The 22,905-nt window shown below is 42.8% G+C and overlaps 1 protein-coding gene across 1 annotated transcript in view; it reads left to right on the plus strand.

The window, feature by feature from the left end:
* Positions 1-22,595, plus strand: part of HECA (hdc homolog, cell cycle regulator) — a 44,835-nt gene extending 22,240 nt beyond the window's left edge. Inside the window, exons 2-4 of the mRNA XM_069598549.1 lie at positions 7,900-8,949; positions 16,007-16,161; positions 18,943-22,595. Coding sequence (XP_069454650.1) covers positions 7,900-8,949; positions 16,007-16,161; positions 18,943-19,107 — 1,370 coding nt within the window. The 3' untranslated portion in view covers positions 19,108-22,595. The remainder of the gene's footprint in view (positions 1-7,899; positions 8,950-16,006; positions 16,162-18,942) is intronic.
* The last annotated feature ends 310 nt before the right edge of the window (positions 22,596-22,905 follow it).

The following is a 22,905-nucleotide window of genomic DNA, read 5'->3' on the forward strand; positions in this document are numbered from 1 at the left end:
AGAAGTGAGCCAACATTTTTGGGACACTGTACTTATAACTTAGGTGGTAAATGGCAATCACATATAAAGATATTATTTTGGAGTTTTGATTATGGCTGTATTTGGAATATTTGTGCACGCAAAGGGAAGGCCATTGACAGGGATAATCAGAATCAGGTTCTTTAGTGTTTCATGGAAGCAAGGCAAATGCTTTAAAATTGGATTATAGTACTGTTCCCCAAGCCAGACTTCAGCAATATGTGAACCGTGAACTCCCTGATGTTCAAGCTGGTTTTAGAAAAGGCAGAGGAACCAGAGATCAAATTGCCAATATCCGCTGGATCATGGGAAAAGCAAGAGAGTTCCAGAAAAACATCTATTTCTGCTTTATTGACTATGCCAAAGACTTTGACTGTGTGGATCACAATAAACTGTGGAAAATTCTGAAAGAGATGGGAATACCAGACCACCTAACCTGCCTCTTGAGAAATCTATATGCAGGTCAGGAAGCAACAGTTAGAACTAGACATGGAACAACAGACTGGTTCCAAATAGGAAAAGGAGTCCGTTAAGGCTGTATATTGTCACCCTGCTTATTTAACTTCTATGCAGAGTACATCGTGAGAAACACTGGACTGGAAGAAACACAAGCTGGAATCAAGATTGCTGGGAGAAATATCAATAACCTCAGATATGCAGATGACACCACCCTTATGGCAGACAGTGAAGAGGAGCTAAAAAGCCTCTTGATGAAAGTGAAAGAGGAGAGTGAAAAGTTGGCTTAAAAGCTCAACATTCAGAAAACGAAGATCATGGCATCTGGTCCCATCACTTCATCGGAAATAGATGGGGAAACAGTAGAAACAGTGTCAGACTTTATTTTTTTGGGCTCCAAAATCACTGCAGATGGTGATTACAGCCATGAAATTAAAAGACACTTACTCCTTGGAAGAAAAGTTATGACCAACCTAGATAATATATTCAAAAGCAGAGACATTACTTTGCTGACTAAGGTCTGTCTAGTCAAGGCTATGGTTTTTCCTGTGGTCATGTATGGATGTGAGAGTTGGACTGTGAAGAAAGCTGAGCGCCAAAGAATTGATGCTTTTGAACTGTGGTGTTGGAGAAGACTCTTGAGAGTCCCTTGGACTGCAAGGAGATCCAACCAGTCCATTCTAAAGGAGATCAACCCCGGGATTTCTTTGGAAGGAATGATGCTAAAGCTGAAACTCCAGTACTTTGGCCACCTCATGAGAAGAATTGACTCATTGGAAAAGACTCTGATGCTGGGAGGGATTGGGGGCAGGAGGAGAAGGGGACGACCCAGGATGAGATGGCTGGATGGCATCACGGACTCGATGGCCGTGAGTCTGAGTGAACTCTGGGAGATGGTGATGGACAGGGAGGCCTGGCGTGCTGCGATTCATAGGGTCGCAAAGAGTCGGACACGACTGAGCGACTGAACTGAACTGAACTGAAGTGGAGGATAACATGAAGTCTTTTCTGGAGTCTCAACAGTGGGATGGTTTAATAGCTGGGCAGTCTCTCTGTTGTTATATATGTGCACACATTCAGACACATGTGCATATACACATATACTTAACCTGGAGTTCTGTCTGCATCCTGTGATATTGTGGATTGGTTCCGAGAGCTCATGGACCAGTCTTCAGAGTGAGTGCATGCAGTACATGAAATGCCAGGGTGCTGTGTAGTTCTCTGTGATTTAGTGCCCTCAAGATCTAAATCTCCAGGCAGGAGAAAAGGCAGTCTGCTAATTTTTTTCTTAGTATCACATGATCCCATTGTATGCAGATTGAATTATGCAAATTTCAACTAATGATACATAAGTGATAATAAAAGTTTCACGTTATGTGCAAAGTTTTGGCAGGCACATTCCCCCAAATTATGCATCAGGCTATCTCATGTTTTCAAAGCCAGCAGGTCAACTGAATTGTAAAAATGCTTTGTTACCCAATGTCACATCCTTTTCTTTTTAAGAGAAATACCTTCTAACTCTTGGCAATATTATGTGAACTCTTGTTGCTTACAGATATTCTTCATGGATTTAAGTGACATTTGTGTTATTATTTTCAAATTAGCTTATAACTCTAACCTTTATTACAGCATTCAGAGTAACCGAGTTGTGCTTATAATACTCATGCTGGAAAACATCCTGAAAATCTGTAACTTTGGAACAGAAATAGGATAAAACACTGTGCTATGCCATGCTGTCAATTTATGAGGTACAACTGAGAAATATTAGAGATAATTCTGATATTAAAAAGCAGCAGTAAACCAAAAACAGCACAGCGGCTGAGCTGCGGATTTATGCGTTCCGAGGATGCATTCCCCATACTCCGCCCGCAGACTGTGAGATAATCAGTCTTGAATTATGTAAGTTCTTTAGGAACACATCTCATGAATCAAAGGCAGCCATGCTTTTTGTGAATCCCAGTTACCCAGGCGTGGAAAAGATCTTTTTAGGTTGAAAACTACATATAGCAAGGTACTTGGCTGACACTGAATAGAAGATCTTTAACGGGCTAGGAGAACAGAATTTTCCTTCTGCTTCTTTAAAACTTGTCAGTACATATTTAGTGACTTATTTCATGCATGCCACCCTGCTTTGTTTGTGGGGGGAAAGCACTTATTTTTTGCACTTACCTACAGATGGAGAAAGGAGGTTGGTCACTTCCTGGTTGTAGCTTTGCTCTAAATAAGGTCCTTTTGTTTCTACATCAAGTAATATAAAGTGATAGGGCTTTTAATAATAATTGCGTGTATTTAAATTGTGCTCATTATGGGCCGGGCACCATTTAAACTGCCTTAATAACTCCTTTGATATTCACGGCAACCCTTTGAGGTAGGTGCTCACTCTTGTCGCTGCCATTTTACAGATGAGAAGAAAGAAGCCCAGGGAGGTTGAAGTGACTAGTCAGAGGTCTTAAAACTGCTAAGTTTAGAGTTGCAAGTCAATCCAGGCTGGTTGGCTGGCTCCAGAGTCCATATCCTCAATCACCGTGCTCCAGCCCCTCAGGAAGCTTGGAGATAGATGAGCATCCTCAGGTCAGAACAGTCGTCCCCCCAGGGGAACTTGCTCTTCAGACAAGAGGGTGTGCTCCCACTAAGAGGAATTACTGTATGGAACAGACCTGTATCATAAAACAGTTGTTCAGAAACCTTAAAGTTTGCATTTGGTACCTGGATGCTGAAGGAAGGTAGAATAGATTGGTAAGTTTGAGGAAGTGAGTGTGAGGGCCAGGCGGTGCCCGAGAGGGGCTCCTGGCTGAGTCTCGAAGACTCAGACAGGGGGCTGAGCTCCCTGGGGGCCACCTTCCCCCACCTTCCCTCCTCCAGCACTCCATCACTGCAGACTTCTAAATCTGACTGGGCCCTAAATTGCCTTCCCCAAGACATTTATTAGACATGTGACACAGTTTTCACCGTAGTGGATTTGCAAGGATGAGTGTGACCGAATCCCTACCTTAGGCTTTGTCTGAAAAGCCTCACATGACTTCAGAAACCTCTCTACCCCGCCAAACTCCCCACCTGCCTGTGCTTGAAATTATTTTAAGAGCTGTGAGAACAGTTAATTTCACAGTTAAGAAGCTGAAAACAGCAGTGTCTGGTTTGGGGGTTCCTGTGAGTGTGAACGAGTTTATCATCAAGAACTTTGGGTTGGTTGGAAAGGCAGTGTAAATGGCCGCTGTCAGATCCTTCCCTTTCATTAGGTGCCGGGGGTGGAGTTGGGGAGGGGGACACCAAGGCCTGAGGTGGGAGGAAGGATACAGGATGAGATGGAGAGGGACAGATGTTGCCCAAGTGATGTCAGCCTCCGTATCTTATTGTCCAGACTGGAAATGACTTGAGATTTTTGCCCAGAATGGGGTGAAAGTAGAAGTGAAAGTAGCTCAGTCGTGTCCAACTCTAGCCAGAATACTGGAGTGGGTAGCCTTTCCCTTCTCCAGGGGATCTTCCAACCCAGGGATCGAACCTAGGTCTCCTGCATTGGTTGCAGGCTGATTCTTTACCAGCTGAGCCACAAGGGAAGCCCAAGAATAATGGAGTGGGTAGCCTATCCCGTCTCTAGGGGATCTACCTGACCCAGGAATCGAACTGGGGTCTCCTGCATTGCAAGTGGATTCTTTACCAACTGAGCTAGCAGGGAGCAGAATGAGGTGAGCCCTGATTATTTTCACTTGGACAGGGAGAAATTGAGTGTGAGATATTTGATGGTGAAGCCGTAAAAACATGTACTGGAGAGTTCCTATACGTTTTTTAAAACTATACTGTCTTCGTATGAAGGAACCTTTTCTCATTTTGCTTGTTAGGCAACACAGCTCAGACAAAAGTCCCGAGGGTTGTGCATAACAGAGGCCCTCACTGAAGTGAGGGTTCCCTTCTCCTCATTTCCCCTCATTTATACCTTTGTGGGACTACTGTTCTTAATAGCTAAGAATTTTCTAAATTTAGAAGTAGCTTTTAGGAAACAATCAAATACGTTCTATAATGTGGCAAATTTTGTTATAGGTGTGATATTTGAATGCCACTAGTGCTGTTTTTTACAGTTAAAAGAACGTTTGCTATATGTTTCAGTAAATTGCAAAACTTAGGAAACTGAAAAAAAGGCATGGCATTATGCATTTATTGACTTACTTTCTAAATGTCTCGGAGCAGCTTGCATTAATGGGGGAGCACTACATTTAGAAGAGTTTTTATGGAACTTTACTGTCACGAAGCGCTTCCACCCGCATTTGAGGTGAGTGCGCGCAAGCATCTGTAGCCTTACTTTACAGATGAGGAAACTACTCCAAGTCAAACAGCTAGTCAGTGGTGGAATGGGTACCCACACCCCTTTCATTCTTCCCAGCTGCCTTTCCAAACAAATCCTGAAGGAAATCGTGTCTTTGAGCAGAAAGGCAAGCCCTCCATGGCTTCACTAGAAGCCTGTGTAAGAAAAAGAAAAGGGGGGAAGAAAAAGAAGGCTGTGTAGATACAGAAGGTTTGTCAGAGGCCCTTTCCCAAAGTTCCCCTATTCCTCACTCTGTTCCTCAGAGCCTCGCCCTAAGGCTGGAGGTATGTAACGGGGCAGGGTGTCTGTTGCATATGTTTGGTGTTAAACAAGCCCTGGCTTTATATCTTCGCATGCAGGCATGCATGTTAATGCCATATTTAGCACTTCCCAGGTGGCGCTAGTGGTAATGAACCTGCCTGCCTGCCAATGCAGGATACCTGGGTTCGATCCCTGGGTCGGGAAGATCTCTTTGAGAAGGAAATGGCAACCCCATTCCAGTATTCTTGCCCGGAGAATCCCATGGACAGAGGAGCCTAGTGGGCTACAGTCCATAGGGTTGCAGAGAGTTGGATATGACTGAAGCATGTTAGCATGCATACACTTGGCTTTATATATGTTTTTGAGGTCTAACCATAAGGCCCATCAAAGTGGCTGCCATGTGAACCAGCCGAGCTGGCAGGTTGGAGTGGAGACACTTTGTTGTGGAGTCCCACCTGGAGAAATAGGTGGGAATGGCTGTGATGAAGACAGACGGTGTTAGAGGGACAGGGACGTGGAGCTGTGTTCCCTCCTCTGTGCATGTGGTCCCGGCACGAACGTCTTTAGAGCTCTTAACATGGCTTGCCAATCTTTCCAAGTCCAAAGACATGATATGTAGGAAGTGCTCAGGATTGGCTGAATGATATGCATTTGGAACTTAAAAAAGATGTAAGAATAATTTTTCCCCTTTTGGTCTACCTTTCTTTAATGTGAAAAATACTTTTAAAAGAAACATCAAGTCAATCTCAACATTTAAAATGTAAAGTTTTAGATATTGTGAATGCAGAGGTACTCCTGGGTCATTCTTAAATTTGATTTCCTTAGTCCTGGGTTAATATCACTTAGGTTTTTGCTGGTACATTTCAGAGTTGCTCCCTTCAAAGCTGTTCCTCTGCAGGATTGACGATAAAAGCCACTGAACTTTGTTTAATTGACTAATTAACATTTTGAAATACTGTGTTTTAAAATGTCACCTGGAGCCTAGGTGACTACAGTTAATTTACCCAGTGCACACACCACGCTTCTTTTCAGTGTGCTTCCCTACCCTAGTCTTCATGCTAGGATCACAGCCTTCTCTCTTCCTTCCGCTCTGCTTATCATGTGTGGGTTTCATGTGCCAGTGTCTTTTTAGTGAGCCTTTATGCAGCACTGGATGTGTGCAAGACCTGAGCCCAGTGGTGCCAGGAAATCAGATAAGTGTAATAGGCATCCTCACCTAAGTCATCACCTGATGAGACCACAGTGTGGACTCAGATAAGGTTCAGATCAGAGCCTTCCTGAGAGTGGGGGATTAGGATGCAAGGGAAGAGGGGAGTCCTGGTGTCTAGCGGTGGGCCTTGAAGAATGGGAGGAAGCAGAGGTGGTTTACTGCATGCCAGGCTCTGCTCTAAGCACCACCTGTGTATCCATATATTTCATCCTTTTAAGAACCGTATAAGGTCCATTCAGTTGACACCTGCATTTTATACAGAGGAAGCTGACGCAAAGAGAAGTAGTAGCCTGCCCGCGAGCACACAGCTCATCGGTGGTACTGCTAGAGTTCTCACCCAGGCAGTCCAGCTGCAGAGTTCATGCTGCAAATTGCTACACTGGGCACATGGGGTTTGAACAAGTGAAGATGAAGTGTTGTGACTCCCAGGAGGTAGATGGGGAAGCCATGGTAATCACGGAGGTGGATAAGTCAGTTTGGGCCATTTTGCTGAGTTCCTGGAATCCCACACTGAAGGGGATGATTGTACCATAGAGGGCCATGGCTTTTTGGGCCCCATCATTGGCATTACTTTGTTTGGTGGCATGTTGTACTTGTCATCGGTGGGCAGTGGGGATGCTGGGAAGGTTTAGGGAAACTGCATAGCTTCCAAATGTTCATAAATCTTATTTACTTCTTAAGAAATGGGGTCTATTCTGTGTTACCAAGTTTTACCTCCCTTCTGGGAACCTGCTTGGCCTTTTGTACACCCTGTGGGTAGAGATACCTTGTGTTCCTGCTTGCTGTCCTCATGGCTTAATGAGAATTGTTTTGTTTTGTTTTTTTCTTCATGAACTGGCATGAAGACCAACAGTCAGTTTAATCAAACATCCCACCATTTGGTATCAGACCATTCTAGAGTGCTGGGGATGAGGCAAGTCTGTTTTATTTTCTCCATGGTATTCAGGATTACACAACCCTATGAGAAAGGGTTTGAGAGCCCTTTTGGAGCTACCATCTGAACTTGTTGGTTCAATTGTTAGTGTTATTTAGTTGCTAAGTTGTGTCCAACTCTTTGCCACTTTATGAACTGTAGTCCACCAGGCTCCCCTGTCCATGGGATTCTCCAGGCAAGAATACTGCAGTGGGTTTCCATGTCCTCCTCCAGGGGATCTTCGTGACCCAGGGGTGGAACCCACATCTCCTGCTTGGCCGGCAGATTCTTTACAGTTGAGCCACCAGGGAAGCCCTCTTGTTGGTTCCCTAGCTGCATCATATTTTATAGTTCAGCGGAGTGATTCATTTTTAAAAAAACCCTGAAACTGCCTGTCATTACACTCATGTCTCAGGAAGACCTCATACTACACTGTTGCAAGTAATGATGTGCAGCTAATTGCACTGTGAAGGATTTGGGCTTTTTGAAGCTTAATGGTTTTTTCAGCTGATAACAAATATCACAGAATAAATTCCCTTGGTACAACATCCCACCAAAAGAAAGCGGTGAACGTTTTCTAACCCCGTCTGGTGTTATTCCAGCAGTGGGAATCCCCACACCAGAAACGTGCTTTGGCGTGAATGGGCTCAGGCGGGATGGTGAGTGAGCTTTGATCTCACTCTTGGCGTCGGCTGGAATCGCACAGCGCGCCAGCTGACTCTCTCTCTCTGTGCTTCTCCCCAGAAGCCCCTTGTGCAACGCCCCTGATCTGCAGCTTCGGGAGGCCGGTGGACCTGGAGAAAGACGACTACCAGAAGGTGGTGTGCAACAACGAGCACTGCCCGCACAGCACCTGGATGCACCTGCAGTGCTTCTACGAGTGGGAGAGCAGCATCCTGGTCCAGTTCAACTGCATCGGCCGGGCCCGGAGCTGGAACGAGAAGCAGTGCCGCCAGAACATGTGGACCAAGAAGGGCTACGACCTGGCCTTCCGCTTCTGCTCCTGCCGCTGCGGCCAGGGCCACCTGAAGAAGGACACGGACTGGTACCAGGTGAAGCGGATGCAGGATGAGAAGAAGAAGAAGTCGGGGTCGGAGAAGAACACTGGGAGGCCCCCCGGCGAGGCTGTGGAGGAGGCCAAGAAGTGCCGGCCGCCCCCCAAGCCCCAGAAAGGCCTGAGCCACGACCTGCCCCGCCGGCACTCCATGGACCGGCAGAACTCGCAGGAGAAGGGCGGTGCCGGGGCCGGCGCGGCAGTCTACGGGGCGCGCTCGCCTTGCGGCTCCCCGGGCCAGTCCCCGCCCACCGGCTACTCCATCCTCTCCCCCGCCCACTTCAGCGGCCCCCGCTCCTCCAGGTACCTCGGGGAGTTCCTTAAGAACGCCATCCACCTGGAGCCTCACAAAAAGGCCCTGGCCGGGGGCCACGTGTTCCGAAACGCCCACTTTGACTACAGTCCGGCGGGGTTGTCGGTTCATAGAGGGGGCCACTTCGATGCGCCGGTGCAGTTCCTCCGGCGCCTGGACCTGTCCGAGCTCCTGACTCACATCCCCCGGCACAAGCTGAACACTTTCCACGTGCGGATGGAGGACGATGCCCAGATGGGCCAGGGCGAGGACCTGCGCAAGTTCATCCTGGCAGCCCTGAGCGCCAGCCACAGGAACGTGGTGAACTGCGCCCTGTGCCACCGGGCGCTCCCGGTGTTCGAGCAGTTCCCGCTGGTGGACGGCACTCTGTTCTTAAGCCCCTCGAGACACGATGAGATCGAATACGATGTTCCCTGTCACCTTCAAGGTATAGGTGTTCACTCACCTTGCCGGTTTTCTGTGTGTGAGAAGTGAAAAGCCAACGAGAAGGGATGGCTGTGTTCGGGCTTCATTTTAACTGCTGGTGTGTCTTTGTTCTAGTCAGGAGCTAGCTAACATTTGAATATTTCAGCTCTGCCCAGTGAGGTGGTGGAGGTGGTATCCTTCACTCTGATGTCGCACTATACCAAGTATACAGTGGTCCTGGTGGGTAATTTTATGTTTTCGTCTTGCTCTCATTTGAAGAGAGGATTCGGATGTGTAGTGTTTAGTAACTGGGAAGAAAGTTAGAGAAGCAATTGCATAAAAATGTTTTACTCGCTATAAAATAGTTGCCTTTGAAATCTATGTTAATATACTCAGCAAGCTATAGTATATTCTCTTTGATCCTTGTAAACATAACACAGTAAAGGAAAAGGAGGGTCAGAGACAGTGAGTTTTTAGATGAGTTGAATTATTCTTAAAACTTGTGAAAGGCGAGACTTTCTTGATTGCAGCAAAAGGAAAAGTCAGACATTATTCTGGTGGTGAGAGGTGGCTCCCCTGGTAGCTCAGCTGGTAAAGAACCTGCCTGCAATGCAGGAGACCCCGATTTGATTCCTAGGGTTGGGAAGATCCCCTGGAGGAGGGACAGGCTACCCACTCCAGTACTCTTGGGCTTCCTTGCTGGCTCAGAACGTAAAGAATCTGCCTGCAATGCTGAAGACCTGGGTTTGATCCCTGGGTTGGGACAATCACCTGAAGGAGGCCATGGCAACCCACTCCAGTATTCTTGCCTGGAGAATCCCTGTGGACAGAGGAGCCTGGCAGGTTGCAGTACATGGGGTCACGAAAAGTCGGAGACGACTGAGCGACTAAGCACACACATGCGAGAGTAAGAGGTGGGGAGCTTATTAGTGCTGTGGATAACATACAGAGACTGGAGCATTGCAGCCGAGAAATGAATGACAGGGCTGGTCAGTTGACAGAGAACTCTGTCAATTCATGTAAAACTATTGAATTTACATAAATACGGGATATATGACATATAAGCTATTTATAACTTTAAAACTGTGCTGAGAAAGCCTATAGTAAGAAGGATATATCCCCACTTAACTTCTTCCTACCATTCCCTGCTGTCTCACTTCTCAGAGACGCTCTCAAATCTTAACTAACTTCAGATTTTTACGATCGTAATTTTAAAACTGAGAACTTTATTCTCCAATTTTAGGTATTACTTATTGATTTACCTTTAAAAATTAAAAAAAATTTTTTTTGGCTGTGTTGGGTCTTTGTTGCTGCGCAGGCTTTTCTCTAGTTACTGTGAACGGGGGCTAGTCTGTAGTTGCCGTGGGCGGGCTTCTTGTGGTGGCTTCTCTTAATGTGGAGCCTGGGCTCCAGGGCTCGAGGACTTCAGTAGTTATGACATTTGGGCTCAGTAGTTTCAGCTCCCAACTCTAGAGCACAGGCTCAAAAGTTGGGCTCACGGGCTTAGTTGCTTTGTAGTATGTGGGGTCTTCCTGGATCAGGGATCAAACCTGTGTCTCCTATATTGGCAGGTGGATTCTTTACCTCTACCCACCAGAGAAGTAAAGTATTGATTTACTTTTAAGGTGGATGATGATTTATGCTTTCTTGTAGCTTCCCCTTTCTCTCAGGATAATGCATCAGAATTCTTAGTTGAATACATCACAATTCTTAGTTGAATCCTTAATGATTTTGCTATTATGAGTATGTAATCCTGAGCCAGCGAGTATAGATATATTTCCTGTATAGAGAGTCATGTGTTCCAGGACACCTTCTGTTTTTATCAGAGTTAATAATTGCTTAACCTTTATTGAAGCTTTGGTTGGTAGTTCTGACTCTGTAGCAACTCTACAAACCACCTTTCAAAAACATTTCCACATACCTGTCAAACATTTTATGAATTTTTTTCTGGAAATTTTTTGTGTGGACACTTTCACCTTCCTGCTCCTGTCCATCCTGGTGCACTTAAGTGCTACCTAGCTGTACTACTTAGGTGTCCTAGGAAATTCCTTCATCTCTTTCCTATTTTTTATTTTCTGCTTCCTTGATCTCATACTTTCTTTTTTATTCTTGGTTAATTTCCTGTTTGTTGAGAAGCATCTTTTAGGAGCTTTCTGAGAAAGGAGGCTTGGGAATAGATGTTTTGAGATGTTGAAAGTCTGATAATATCTTGATTCTGTCTTCACACTTGATTGGTAGTTGGCTGGGTATAGTCTTCCAAGTTATAATTATTTTCCCTTTGGAGTTTTGAAGGCTTTTCTTCACTGACTCCTGTCTTCCCTAGTTGCCACTGAGAAATCTAATATTATTCTTACTCCTGTTCCTTTATCCCCCCTTCCTATTCTCCAAAGGTTTTTAGATTTTCTCTTTCTAGTATTCTGAAGTTTCATGATGATGTGAGTCTCTTTTTCCATTCATTGTGCAAGATGCTTTCTTAGCTTTAAGATTTTGTAAACTTAGAGTCTTCAGTTTGGGGAAATTTTCTTTTGATTTATTTCTTTGATGATTTACTCCCATTTTCGTTTTCTTCCCTTTTTTTTTTTTTTTTAAACTCTAAAACAGTTAATCAGATGTTGGAGCTCTTAGACTGATCTTTTTTTTTTTTTTTGAGGTGGAGGAGATGCTTCATTATGTATGTTTTTGGTCCTTCTGTTCATCTCTTTATCATTTGTTTCTCTGGAAGATTTCTGTGATTTTATATTCCAATATTTTTACTGAGTTTAAGGTTTTCTGTTCTGTGTTGTATTTGTAATTTCCTAAAGTTCTTTTTAATAGCATCCTGTTCTTATTTCATGGATGCTATTTCTATTTTGTTTTTCTCAGCAGGGAAAGTGAGCTGAATTTGGTCTTACTCGTTTTCTGGAATTTCACCTACTCCTCTGTGTCTTTTAGCCTTTGTTATTGGGCAGACCACTCTGAAACATAGTGGTGTGAAACAGTGATGATTCATAATTTCTCACAGTTCTATGAGTTGGTTGGTTAGGATGGCATCTCACACATCTCACAGTTGGCAGACTGGTTGGCCTTGGGAGCCTTGGCTAGAATGTCTTATCTCTGTTTATACATCCTTTCGTGTGCCAGTAGACTAGCCGGGGCTTTTTCACATGCTGTTTTCAGGATGGCAGTAAAGATGGCGAGAATGGAGCTGCATGGCCCTTCTCTCTTGAGACTTAAGCTTAGGACTGAGTAACTCACTTCAGTCACATTCTGTTCTTCAAAATAACTTGTCAGGCTATCCCAAATTCAGGGGATCATTCAATAGACTCTGCTTCTTGATGAAAGTTGTATAGAATGTGTGGTTATTTAGTAATAAATTACTCTTTCTCTGTTAGCACTTCATCTCAACCTCCCCTGTGCTTTTTGTCCAGTTTCAGAGCTGCACCATTTACTATTTCTCCATTTTATTTCTGACCTCATATTTTGGTTCAGTTACAAGTATGTCATTGTTTCATGGAAGATGGAATTTGTATTTTGTTACATGATCTTTCTACTGTGTGGGGATAGTTATAGAGGAAAGAAGATGGAAACATCTTTATCATTTCATGACTGGAAGTATTCTTTATGAAAATGAATGAGGGTACAAGGGTACAGGATACAAGAGAGGAGAGTTGTCCTTTTTCTATTCATGATGGACAAATTCCTTTCATTTAATCAGTTCACCAACCAACCAGACTTATGCATTGCATACTCGTACTGGGTACTATCAATTCTTGCTACTCATCAATCTATAATCTTAGGATGTAAGATGTATTTATAAAAATGTAACTAACTTTACCAGACCTAAGGCCCTAGTATCACCTACAGAACTGGTATCACCTGGCTATTATGTACATAAAGCAGCATCTTATCATTTCCAAGGAGGAAAAGGGCACTTTGACCTGGATAGTCAAAGGAGGCAGTGTGAAGACAGATATCAGGAGGTGTGGTGGACTTTGATAAACTCAGGGTCTAACTACTATGTAAGGTGTTTGTTGATAAGCAGTAATGTGAGCAAAGGAATGGTGGTTCATAAAAAGATCAGGAGACGGAGAATTGAGAGAACCATTGGGCTGGAGCAGAGGTTCTCGAGTGGAAAATGAGTAAAGTACGTGGAGAACAGATTACAGATGTCCTTTCAAGCCATAACAAAGAGCTTTGCCATGTTGATGAACTGAAGAATTTAGCAATTTTTTTCTTTTTTTTTAAGCCAATGGTTTCTTGGGAGAAAAATTGTTTGCAAGGGGTGGAAGCTATGCAGGTGTAACTTAAATCTCCATTCTAGATGCAAGGAGAAAAGGGACCAGCTGAGTGGTGACAGTGGAGATTGAAAGGTGGGAATAGCTGTGAGAGATTATGTTAAAGGGAAGATTACAGCTTTGGAGACAGCTTGACTGTGGAGGATAAAGCTGTGTCCTTGTTGGCCCACTCTTAGTCTAGACAAAGTAAATGGTATTATCATGAACAGGAGTGGAGAAAGTTGGGGAAGGGACCAGGCCTTAGACGAAAGAAGATGAAGCATTTGTGTGTATTGGGTTTGAAGAGATGCTGGGACTTTTGTGTGGAGATGTCTCTCACAAGTGCTATGAGAAATAAACATCTGAGATGAACACTGAAGCTTATTTTTAATGTTAGTGGCTAAAAGAGTGGAAGAGTTCTTGAATGGGGAGACAAGAGAAGGAAAAGCAGGAGTATATGACCGAGCCCAGGACTAATCCTGTGTGTGTACACACCTGAAGTACATGTACATCCACAGATAATGAATGCATTAGGTGTGTACTACGAAGGTATTGAGCAGTTTGATTGTTGATAATAAAAATCTGAGGATCTGGGTGTTTTATCAGTACCCAGCAAGTCAGTGCCACAAGTGGGGCCTTGGCATGTGTCTGTGTTTTTATTGCCACATCCAAGAGAAGTCCGTGCAGTCTTTTTTATAACAAGCCAGTGTCAATCATTTCTTCCATTCCAGAGTTTCAACCATGTATTCCTTAAAGCATTTTCAGTTCCAGTAGAAAGGCCCATTCCAGGCCATAAGATTGCAGGCTGCAGTTGGTGATACACTCCTGAAATATTGTATTATTTCCAGTGGTGGACTGTGTGGATTGTCACGCCCTTGCCCTGGGGCCCTGTCCCCCTCACTGTCTTCCCCGGCTTCCAGCTCCTCTTCCCTGACTTTTCCAGATGAAGATGCTTTTGCTTGGTTGTGATCATTTATTAAGGTTTAATACTTTATTAATTTACTGAGAGAGATAGAATTAAGAATTTCTTTTGGTGCTTCTTTACCACTTAGAACCACAGAAATATACTATTTGTTTGAATTCACAATTCTAGAATAGATTTAGAAATTTTCAATTCTCAGTACTTAGGACAACGTGTAAACAGTAATTGAAACAAATCCAGAGACTCAGTCCAGGCCAGAAATTCCCATGATGTAGAGTGGAGGTTAAGAGTCAGACAGAAATTTAAGTCTGGACTTTGCTACTTACTATCTTTTTGAACGTGAGCAAGCTACTTCAGCTCTAGTAAGTTTTACTTCCTCCTATCTGAAGTGGGAATAACAATAATGCCTACATTATAGGGTTGTCGTGAGGGTTAAGTAAAGTGAGTCACATAGCCTCCAAGCACAGTGCCAGGTCCTGGGTAAGCACTCAGGGAGGTTCACTGTCAGCTTCATCATAGTGGTTATTGCTACCAACATGTGACTTCTCTGTCTGTCCCTGCCCCAACCAGCCACCTGGGTGTCTTTGAGTGTTAGAGAACTGCAATGAGTAAGTCTAGGAGGGAGATTGGAAATGAAGCCTTTTCCAGTGGCAGCTGGATACTGAACTGACATCCTGAAATGCCCCAGGCCACTCTGAGTGGGGATGGCATGTGAGATCATTTTATTTTCAGAACACTGCAGAGCAGAGGTGGGCAGTATTGCAAGAAACTGTTGTCACCCATCCCATTTTTGGCAGAGGCCCCCAAGGTTAAAATGTCTTTGGCTGTTAACATATTCCATCCGTTCATGCAACATGCAATTATGGAGTGCTTTCCATGTTCCAGATACTGTGCTAGACATTGCACCTTCAAGGAAGGCATAGTTCTCACAGAAGTGGAGAGAGTCTTGAAAGTGAATGAAATGAAAGGTTTCCTTATAAGTACTGTATATCCCTTTCCAATGGGTAAGGAGCAGGTTGACCCTTAACCACTGAAAAGATGGCAGTGGGCAGCACAATCTGAATAAGAAGCCGCATAGGAGTATGTGTCCTGCTGATGGTAGTTTTTAGCACAGTGGAACCCTGATCCCCGTAGAGAGCACGTTATTGCTGCTACCTGTTGCCTGATGCTGGACATTCTAACTTCCTGATTGAACCTAAACCCTTCCAAATAAACGAGGGTGATGTCTTTCCTTTATAAGCATTAGATATCGATAAATAGTAGAGGGATGAACTTGTGACTTTCAAGAGCCTAGTAAATAACAAGACATCAAACTCCTTTCAGAAAAAAAACACAAGTAAGATATAATTCTGGTTCCTAAATTGGATGTGGTGATGGCTGAGCAATTTTGGAGGCAAGAATAGTTAACGTAGTAATTTTGGTTGTGGCATAATTCTGGGCTATCAATACGAAGACAGACTCTGGGCTTTTTATGAGGGGACGATGAGAGCCCCTGAGCACAGACCGGCATTGCTGGTTCAGCCTCCATATTCCACAGTAGACCGCTGAGCAGAAAGCCCTGCATGATCCCAGGTTGGTTACGAGCCTCTGTGGCTTGGTCACGTGAGTTTGGGTATACGTATTGTAAACCTGGCGGCACTTCTCAGAAAAGTGAGTTGAAGCCAGTGTTTAATAAACTTGAATTTAAAGTACGTGTTTCATTGACAGTAGTTGGTAATCCATCATTATTCTAAAAGGACAACTTGGGGATATATGATATGTATCATCTATTTTGCTTTTTATGTTTGTTCAGATGAAAAAGTGTTAGCTTATAACTGATAAATAAGCGATTGTTTTAATCCCCTTTGGCGACCAAAGGTGGCTTCTTTGCCAGCTGCTCTCAGCCTACTGTCTTCTGTGCACAGGGAGGCTCATGCACCTGTACGCGGTGTGTGTGGACTGCCTGGAAGGTGTTCACAAGATCATCTGCATCAAGTGTAAGTCGCGGTGGGACGGCAGCTGGCACCAGCTGGGCACCATGTACACCTACGACATCCTGGCCGCCTCTCCGTGCTGTCAGGTTGGTGCTGACCCCGCAGAGCAAGCAGTGGGGGACCTCAGGCTTCTGTCCCCAAGTAAATATGGAAGAGTCAGCGGTGGCCCTGGGGTGATGCTGGGGGAGGAGGGAGGGCATGGAGAGCGTGCCGCAGGAAGGAGCGGCCAAGGGCCTCCCAGGAGTCCAGCAGTGACGCTTGATTAACTACAGCATGGTGCCGCTGCTCCTGGAATACTTGGCAGTCATTAAACGGGATCTTGCAGGATACTGTATAATTCTGTGGGAAATAGTTTCAGTCTTTTAAGTCAAAAAAAGCACGTCTTAAATGGCAGAATAGCACACTTTGATTTGTAAAAAGTGAACATGAAAAGGACTCTGCTAGCCTGTTACCAGAGCTTGTTTCTGGATGGTGGGATGGGATGCTCAATGGTTCCTTTAGTTTTCTTCTTGCTTACTTAGAGTTTTTAAAGCTTTAAATGTAAGAAAAAGTTGTCATTTAAAAGGAAAGAAGAAAGTCTCACTTCCTCTCGTAGACAGGATTTTCTTTTTGTTTCCTTTGTGTGGGACAGTGCAATTTATACAGGATCTGCCTGCCATGGAATGTGTCTGAGGCTGACTTGAAAGATTTGTAATCCTTAAAGCTCTGCTAAAGGGAGGCATATTCTGATGCTAAGAAAGCATCTGAAATCTAGCTGTCATGAGGAAAAGAGGGAAGTATTAACATGTGAAAATGCATTAAATAAGTCCATAGAAACAGAAGACAAAACAAAATCCTTGGAAATATCTTGATTTGTTTCCAAGTGCTTTGGAAAAGAAAAGGCTTTTTATATAATTCCTTGATATTTACAGGCTGGAGAGATTATTTTCCTTTCCTCTTAAGTGGCTAAGCCTTTAATATAAACACCTGATAAACATTTCAGTAGTTTATTAATAGTTTTATATCTTTAGCATTATGATTTGATTTTTATAAAGAGAACATCCTTACCATTAGCAGTGTATTCAGAAGATAAGCTATGTTGGTTGAATGAAGAGGTTGGCAGGGTTGGTATTTCAGCCTTTCTGTGTCTGTACTACTGATCTTAGAAGAGAAATGTAGTCGTGAGAGCCCTGAATGGGTCATTCGTAGCCTGTCGTTTGATTCTAGATATAATTGATTCCTTTTATGCTATTCTCATATACAGACCACATTTCCATTTTAAAACTTAGTCTTGGAAATGAGATATCATTGTCTTTTACTAAGAGTTATTCACTGTAGCATTTTATAATACCCATATACCTTGATGCCTGCTCTTGAGATGAGAGAAACAAAAGGAAGAGTTCTCTCCCACACACCAGAGAGTTACCTTTTAAAGAATAGGGAAGTGAAAGAATGTGTGGGCCTATAACTCGTAAGAGTGCTAGCACTGGAAAGGACTCTTTATTTTTCACATGCTGTGGAGGCCTGAACAATTAGAACTTTTTCCCCAGGTCTACCCACACATATCAGCATAACCACAAACCTCTGTCACTCCCAGCCTGGTTGCTCTTTCTGCTTCACCACTGACAGGCCCTGGGATTGCTGTCTTATCTTCAGGGAGAAAAGCAGAGTGGTATCATGCCACACCCAGCCTGTTGTTACTCACCATATATTTCTTCCTTAAAACAATTTAATCCCAGACACTTTTTTTTTTTTTTCCTTGCCCCTTACTGGAGTGGACTTAAAAAAAAAAATCAATTTTTTGACTTAAAAAAATTAATTAACTATATTCACTGGGAAAGGTACAAATGTTAGATGCTACAAAGGCATCAAGGAGTGTCTTCAGGAAGACTTTGAGGCCGAAACAAGCAGGAATTCATTATTAGAAACAAGTAACAGGTTAAAGAGAGTGGTTAAAGAGAGAGGTGTGCTTAGAATCTCACTTTTAATACTGTTCAGAGAGATTAGTCAGTTAAAAGGGAGTTTATTTCAGGGAGACTGTACTGACCAAGAGGGTAGGCTCTGGGAAAGCTATTGGGTTCAGATCTCAGCCTTTCTGCTTCATCACCATGCGCTTCAGTATGGCCATCTAAAATTGATAGGCTACTACCTACCTGTGGGAGCGTTTTGAGGATGAAGTGGTTGTAGAATGCATCTGAATTGAGAGCCCATTGTATTTTATAATTTCCTATTATTTACTGAAGTCCTTGGACCTGTTGCTGAAAGCTTAGGTCTGGCGCTACTAGAGGGAGGCCGGGGCATGAATGAAGGTACAGTGTTTTTGCAGGTTCCAGAAGCCTTGGCATAAACATGGCCCTTATTTCCAGATCCTCAATTTTACTAGAGTATTTGAGGGAGATTTTATTTTTACCTCGAAGAAAGCAGAAGTATAGTTAGGAGTAGAACGAAAAATGTATATATATACATTTAAGAAATAAACTCAAAAACAATCTTCAAAGAAATTTCATGCAGGTTTGGATAAGAGAGGTTGGTTTCAGCCACTTTTTAAAACCCACGGGGAAGAGATTTTTGATTGTTAGGAGTTTTACTGGAAAAGTTTAGGCAGTAGAGGTTGAGAATTTTCTTCCCATCCTGTAGAGTAATTACAAGCAGTGCTGCACATCAGGAGAGAAATGAAGAATCTTTAATCTTTTAGGCTGCTGGGTAAATATTTGCGTGTATAATATCTCATGCTTATCTGATGCTCTGCCCACTCTGTTTGGGGTAATAAAGGGATGCTTTATTAAACTCTTGATCAGTTTCCCAGGTAAGCAGTCTTGAGTGTTGGTTGGTAATGCTGGGGGGCAGAGGGGTAGTGTGGCTCACGGCCTCTTGTGTTTCCCCCGCAGGCCCGCCTGAACTGTAAGCACTGCGGGAAGCCGGTGATCGACGTGCGGATCGGCATGCAGTACTTCTCCGAGTACAGCAACGTCCAGCAGTGTCCACACTGTGGCAACCTGGACTACCATTTCGTGAAGCCATTTTCCTCCTTCAAAGTTCTTGAAGCTTATTGATGAAAGCTTTGCTTTAGTAATAGCTATTTTATTGATATTACTTTGTTACATATCTTTTCTAGGGAAGCCTTCTGTGACATTCATTTCTTTTCTAATTGAAAGGAGAGTTCCTTTGTGTACGTGTGCCACTTAAAGGGGTCCTGCCCCTTGCCCTCTCTTGACCCCCATGTGTTAGTCTGTGGTCATGACCAGCACCCAGCCAGGTACTCCTGTGAGCTTGGGGGAACGGTTCGCTATCACTAAGAGTCTCTCAGGCGGCTTTTAGGGTGGTGGGGAGGATGGGGTGAATTTAGGAAAGGGATTACATGGTCATAAACTGAGAGCATGGAAGGAGTTGGGGAGAAACTCTTACTAAGATGTTGACTGCCTACAGATCCACTTTTAAGTCTTCTCTGGGCCTTGGGCAAAACATGTGACAAGTGAATGTAACCTGTGCCTGGAGAGCTGATGGTGTGTTTGTCCGCTTTGGTTTGGCATTCTGCAGCACACACTGACCTGCAGCTTCCCCTCACTGGCAGATCACTGGGACGTGGACGTGAGCCCTGATTCTATCCCTGTTGTATTCTAACAGCCAGTTTTCATATTGAAAATAATATCCAAATTATAAGACATGTGAAAACAATGGGTGTTGCACATATTTTTAGGTAAAACTGACCCGTAACAAAGAGAATATGCTAAAAGAATTTGGAAATGGTGCATACTGACTCAGAGGGCAAAAGGGCAGTACGCTGTCATTTGAATTGTATCTTTGAGGTTGGTCAAACAAGCTTGTAAGGAGAATTCCATGAATAACATGATTTGGGCGGTACTGATTTATATAGGTTTACACTGTCGAAGTGTCATTTGATGTCAGATTCTTCTCACAGGTAAATCTCACAGCCACAGACCCTAACTGGTAAGTTTCACAAGCAATCATTGCCACACTTAACCTTCCCCCCAAACTGCTTATGGCTGCATTTTACTCGGTTAGTGCTGAGTTTCCAAAATCAAAGATTTGACCTTCGGAAGGAATGGAAAAAAATTATTTGTGAAGCTTTGAGGAAAAGAATAATTTAGTATTTCTTTTTAAAGTGTTTCATTTTGGAAGATCACCAATTATAATGCATAACAATATGTTTGAGGATAGATTATTCTAAAGATCTCCATGATAGCTTACCACTGTTGAAAAAGATGGTAATTTATAGAACTTTGTTAGTGAGAGCATTGAGCTTTCTAAAATACAGCCTCTGTTTAGAGTTTCCTGGTTTAAATAGACTGATACCCCTTATCTTTATAAAACTGGAATTGGAATATGATTTCTCAAAAAATGAATTTGGTAATTTCAGCTATAATACACATATGTGTTATAAGGATGCTGAGAATATCCTTTTATGGGTAACTAAATTTGGGGTTATGTGGATATTTTCTATTATTTAGTTTATATCATTTCCCCCTCTCACCCCCAAGAAAAAACAGTTGTTTTTCCTCTCAGAAGTGTTTAGGCATCATTGCAAGTGAGTTTCAGTTCTGCTACATGGAATATTTGATTTTTTTTTGAAAGAATACAGCTGACTGTGAGAATTTGACTAATACTCTTCGTCTTTCGGTTTGGATGATGATAATTTGGCTGAGCACATCTAGTTTGCATCTAGTTTGATATTTGATGATCTGAAGAATGTTTCACAGTGGCGGGAAATGCTCAGTGCTCATAAGACGCAGCAATTTGTTATTAGCCTGACAGTGTTTGATGCAAGGAAAAGAAGTCTATAGGACATAGCCCTTGCAAATCTGTCTTTGATACACAAAACTGTAACTGAATCAGCTGTTTCCCTATTGATTCTCTGTCATGTACCAGGTATAAAAAATTGAGGAGTTTCTCTTGTCTTCAGCAAACCATTGGATTTTATTTCTTAATTTCAAATGAGTAGTAAACTATTTGTAATGCTGTTCTTTAACCCACCTAAATTTCTAAAGAGAAACCTGCTTGTATTGTTGTTCTGAAGCTTAAAAGCTTACATGTAGATCACCTACATGCCCCTCAGCCTAAAACTATTGCAAGTGTAGATGTTTTCCCCTTACGTTGTTGTCTACTCTCGGAGAAATAAGTATGACGAAGTTTCACTGTAGTTGAATAAAATTTGCTTGTGGCCTTTATTTTGATGGCTCTGTTAGGATTCTGTGGGTGCTAAATTGATAATGCCTTTACGGCATTGCATTCTTGTCTAAAATGGAAAATTTGGCAGATTTGAGAATAAAATATAATTGAGTATGCAACCATGTGAAGACTAAATTTTGTTTTGGAATCTGCTGACCTTAATATTTTCATCATACTTTCTAGAAGTACTTTGCTCTGAGTACCTTGATAGGAATTGGAATGTACCACAAAAGATGATTATTTTGATTGAGTTCAGATGTTAAAGAATATTAGTCATCCAAGAGGTCCCTTTTCTGTTTTTCTAATAGTGTTCAAAGACATGAACCCACTTATAGGTAATTTTTATCTACTTTAACTTGTTTTATCATTATTTTTAAGAGTTAGGAAGGAACGTCGCTCAGTCGTGTCCGACTCTTTGCGACCCCGTGGACTGTAGCCTCCAGGCTCCTCTGTCCATGGGATTTTCCAGGCAGTAGTACTGGAGTGGATTGCCATTTCCTTCTCCAGCAGATCTTCCTGACCCAGGGATTGAACCCGGGTCTCCCCATTGTAGACAGATGCTTTACCGTCTGAGCCATAATAAGGCTCAGAGTTAAACCTTGAACAAATAAAATTACCTGCTTTAGTTTAGTGGGATGACTATTTCTGATCATATTGTCGTCTTCTCTTCAGGCTAGCTCAGTTCTTCACTCTCTTCTGTTTTCTGGTTGCATTTGAAGCAATTGATACACCTGTGGCCCTGAAGTTAGGGAGTGGGCTGAATTATCCCATTGTAATTAAGAAAGAGCTTTCTCCAAACAGAATATTCCTAGGTGTTTAAATCCTAAAACTAACAGATAAACTTTTAATGTAACTTGTTAGATCACCCAGACTAACTTGCTGAAATCTTTCGTTTTGTCCCGTGAGATCAGTGCTTAACATGCAGTCTCTATTCCTGTGTTCGGGTCAGCCAGTCCAGTTTGCTCTTCTCTTTAGTCTCACGGTAGCAGCTGTTGGGTCACTGCAGTCAGAGGTTGGGGAGGAGGTGAGGAGGAAGTGCTCTTGTTCAGTGTTTTGGTTCCTGTAAAAGGATGCTGCCTAACCCAACTCATCTCTGTGTCCTGTTGACTTTATTATTATTCCACATCATTGAAAGAAAACATAATGGATGGGTGTCATTAACACCTGCTCAAAAATACATTCTTGTCAGTAAAGATTTCTTGTCAAGATGTCTTGGATTGCACTTTTGTTGAGAGAAGACAGTGTAAATAGTTAAAGAATGTTGATAAAGTTGAAACATTTGGAATTGTGTGGTGTTAGAAGGTTTCTGTTTGTGAAATGTATGTATTAAAAATAATAAAATTTCAGAAACTAATATTGTATTCTCTCTTCAGTGTGCCACTTTATTTTCTGTTGGGATTTTAGGTTTTTGAGCATGGGATTGTTTGATCAGAAAAGATAATAGAGAAGTCTTTCCTATGGTTTGGTCACTATTCATGTAGCTATTTCAAAACCCCTATTGCAGCTAATAAAGACTCAGAACTTTTTTTGCTGTTTAAAAGTGGTGTGTCACATACAAATTCCCTTTACAACAAAATAAGCATTCTGTATAACAGAGTTGGTTCCATGTGGATGATCCACAATTATTGTTCTGGTTATAGGGAATTATATCTGACTAAGTAGAT

Source organism: Ovis canadensis, chromosome 8 (genome assembly GCF_042477335.2).
Source record: "Ovis canadensis isolate MfBH-ARS-UI-01 breed Bighorn chromosome 8, ARS-UI_OviCan_v2, whole genome shotgun sequence".
Classification (NCBI taxonomy): domain Eukaryota; kingdom Metazoa; phylum Chordata; class Mammalia; order Artiodactyla; family Bovidae; genus Ovis; species Ovis canadensis.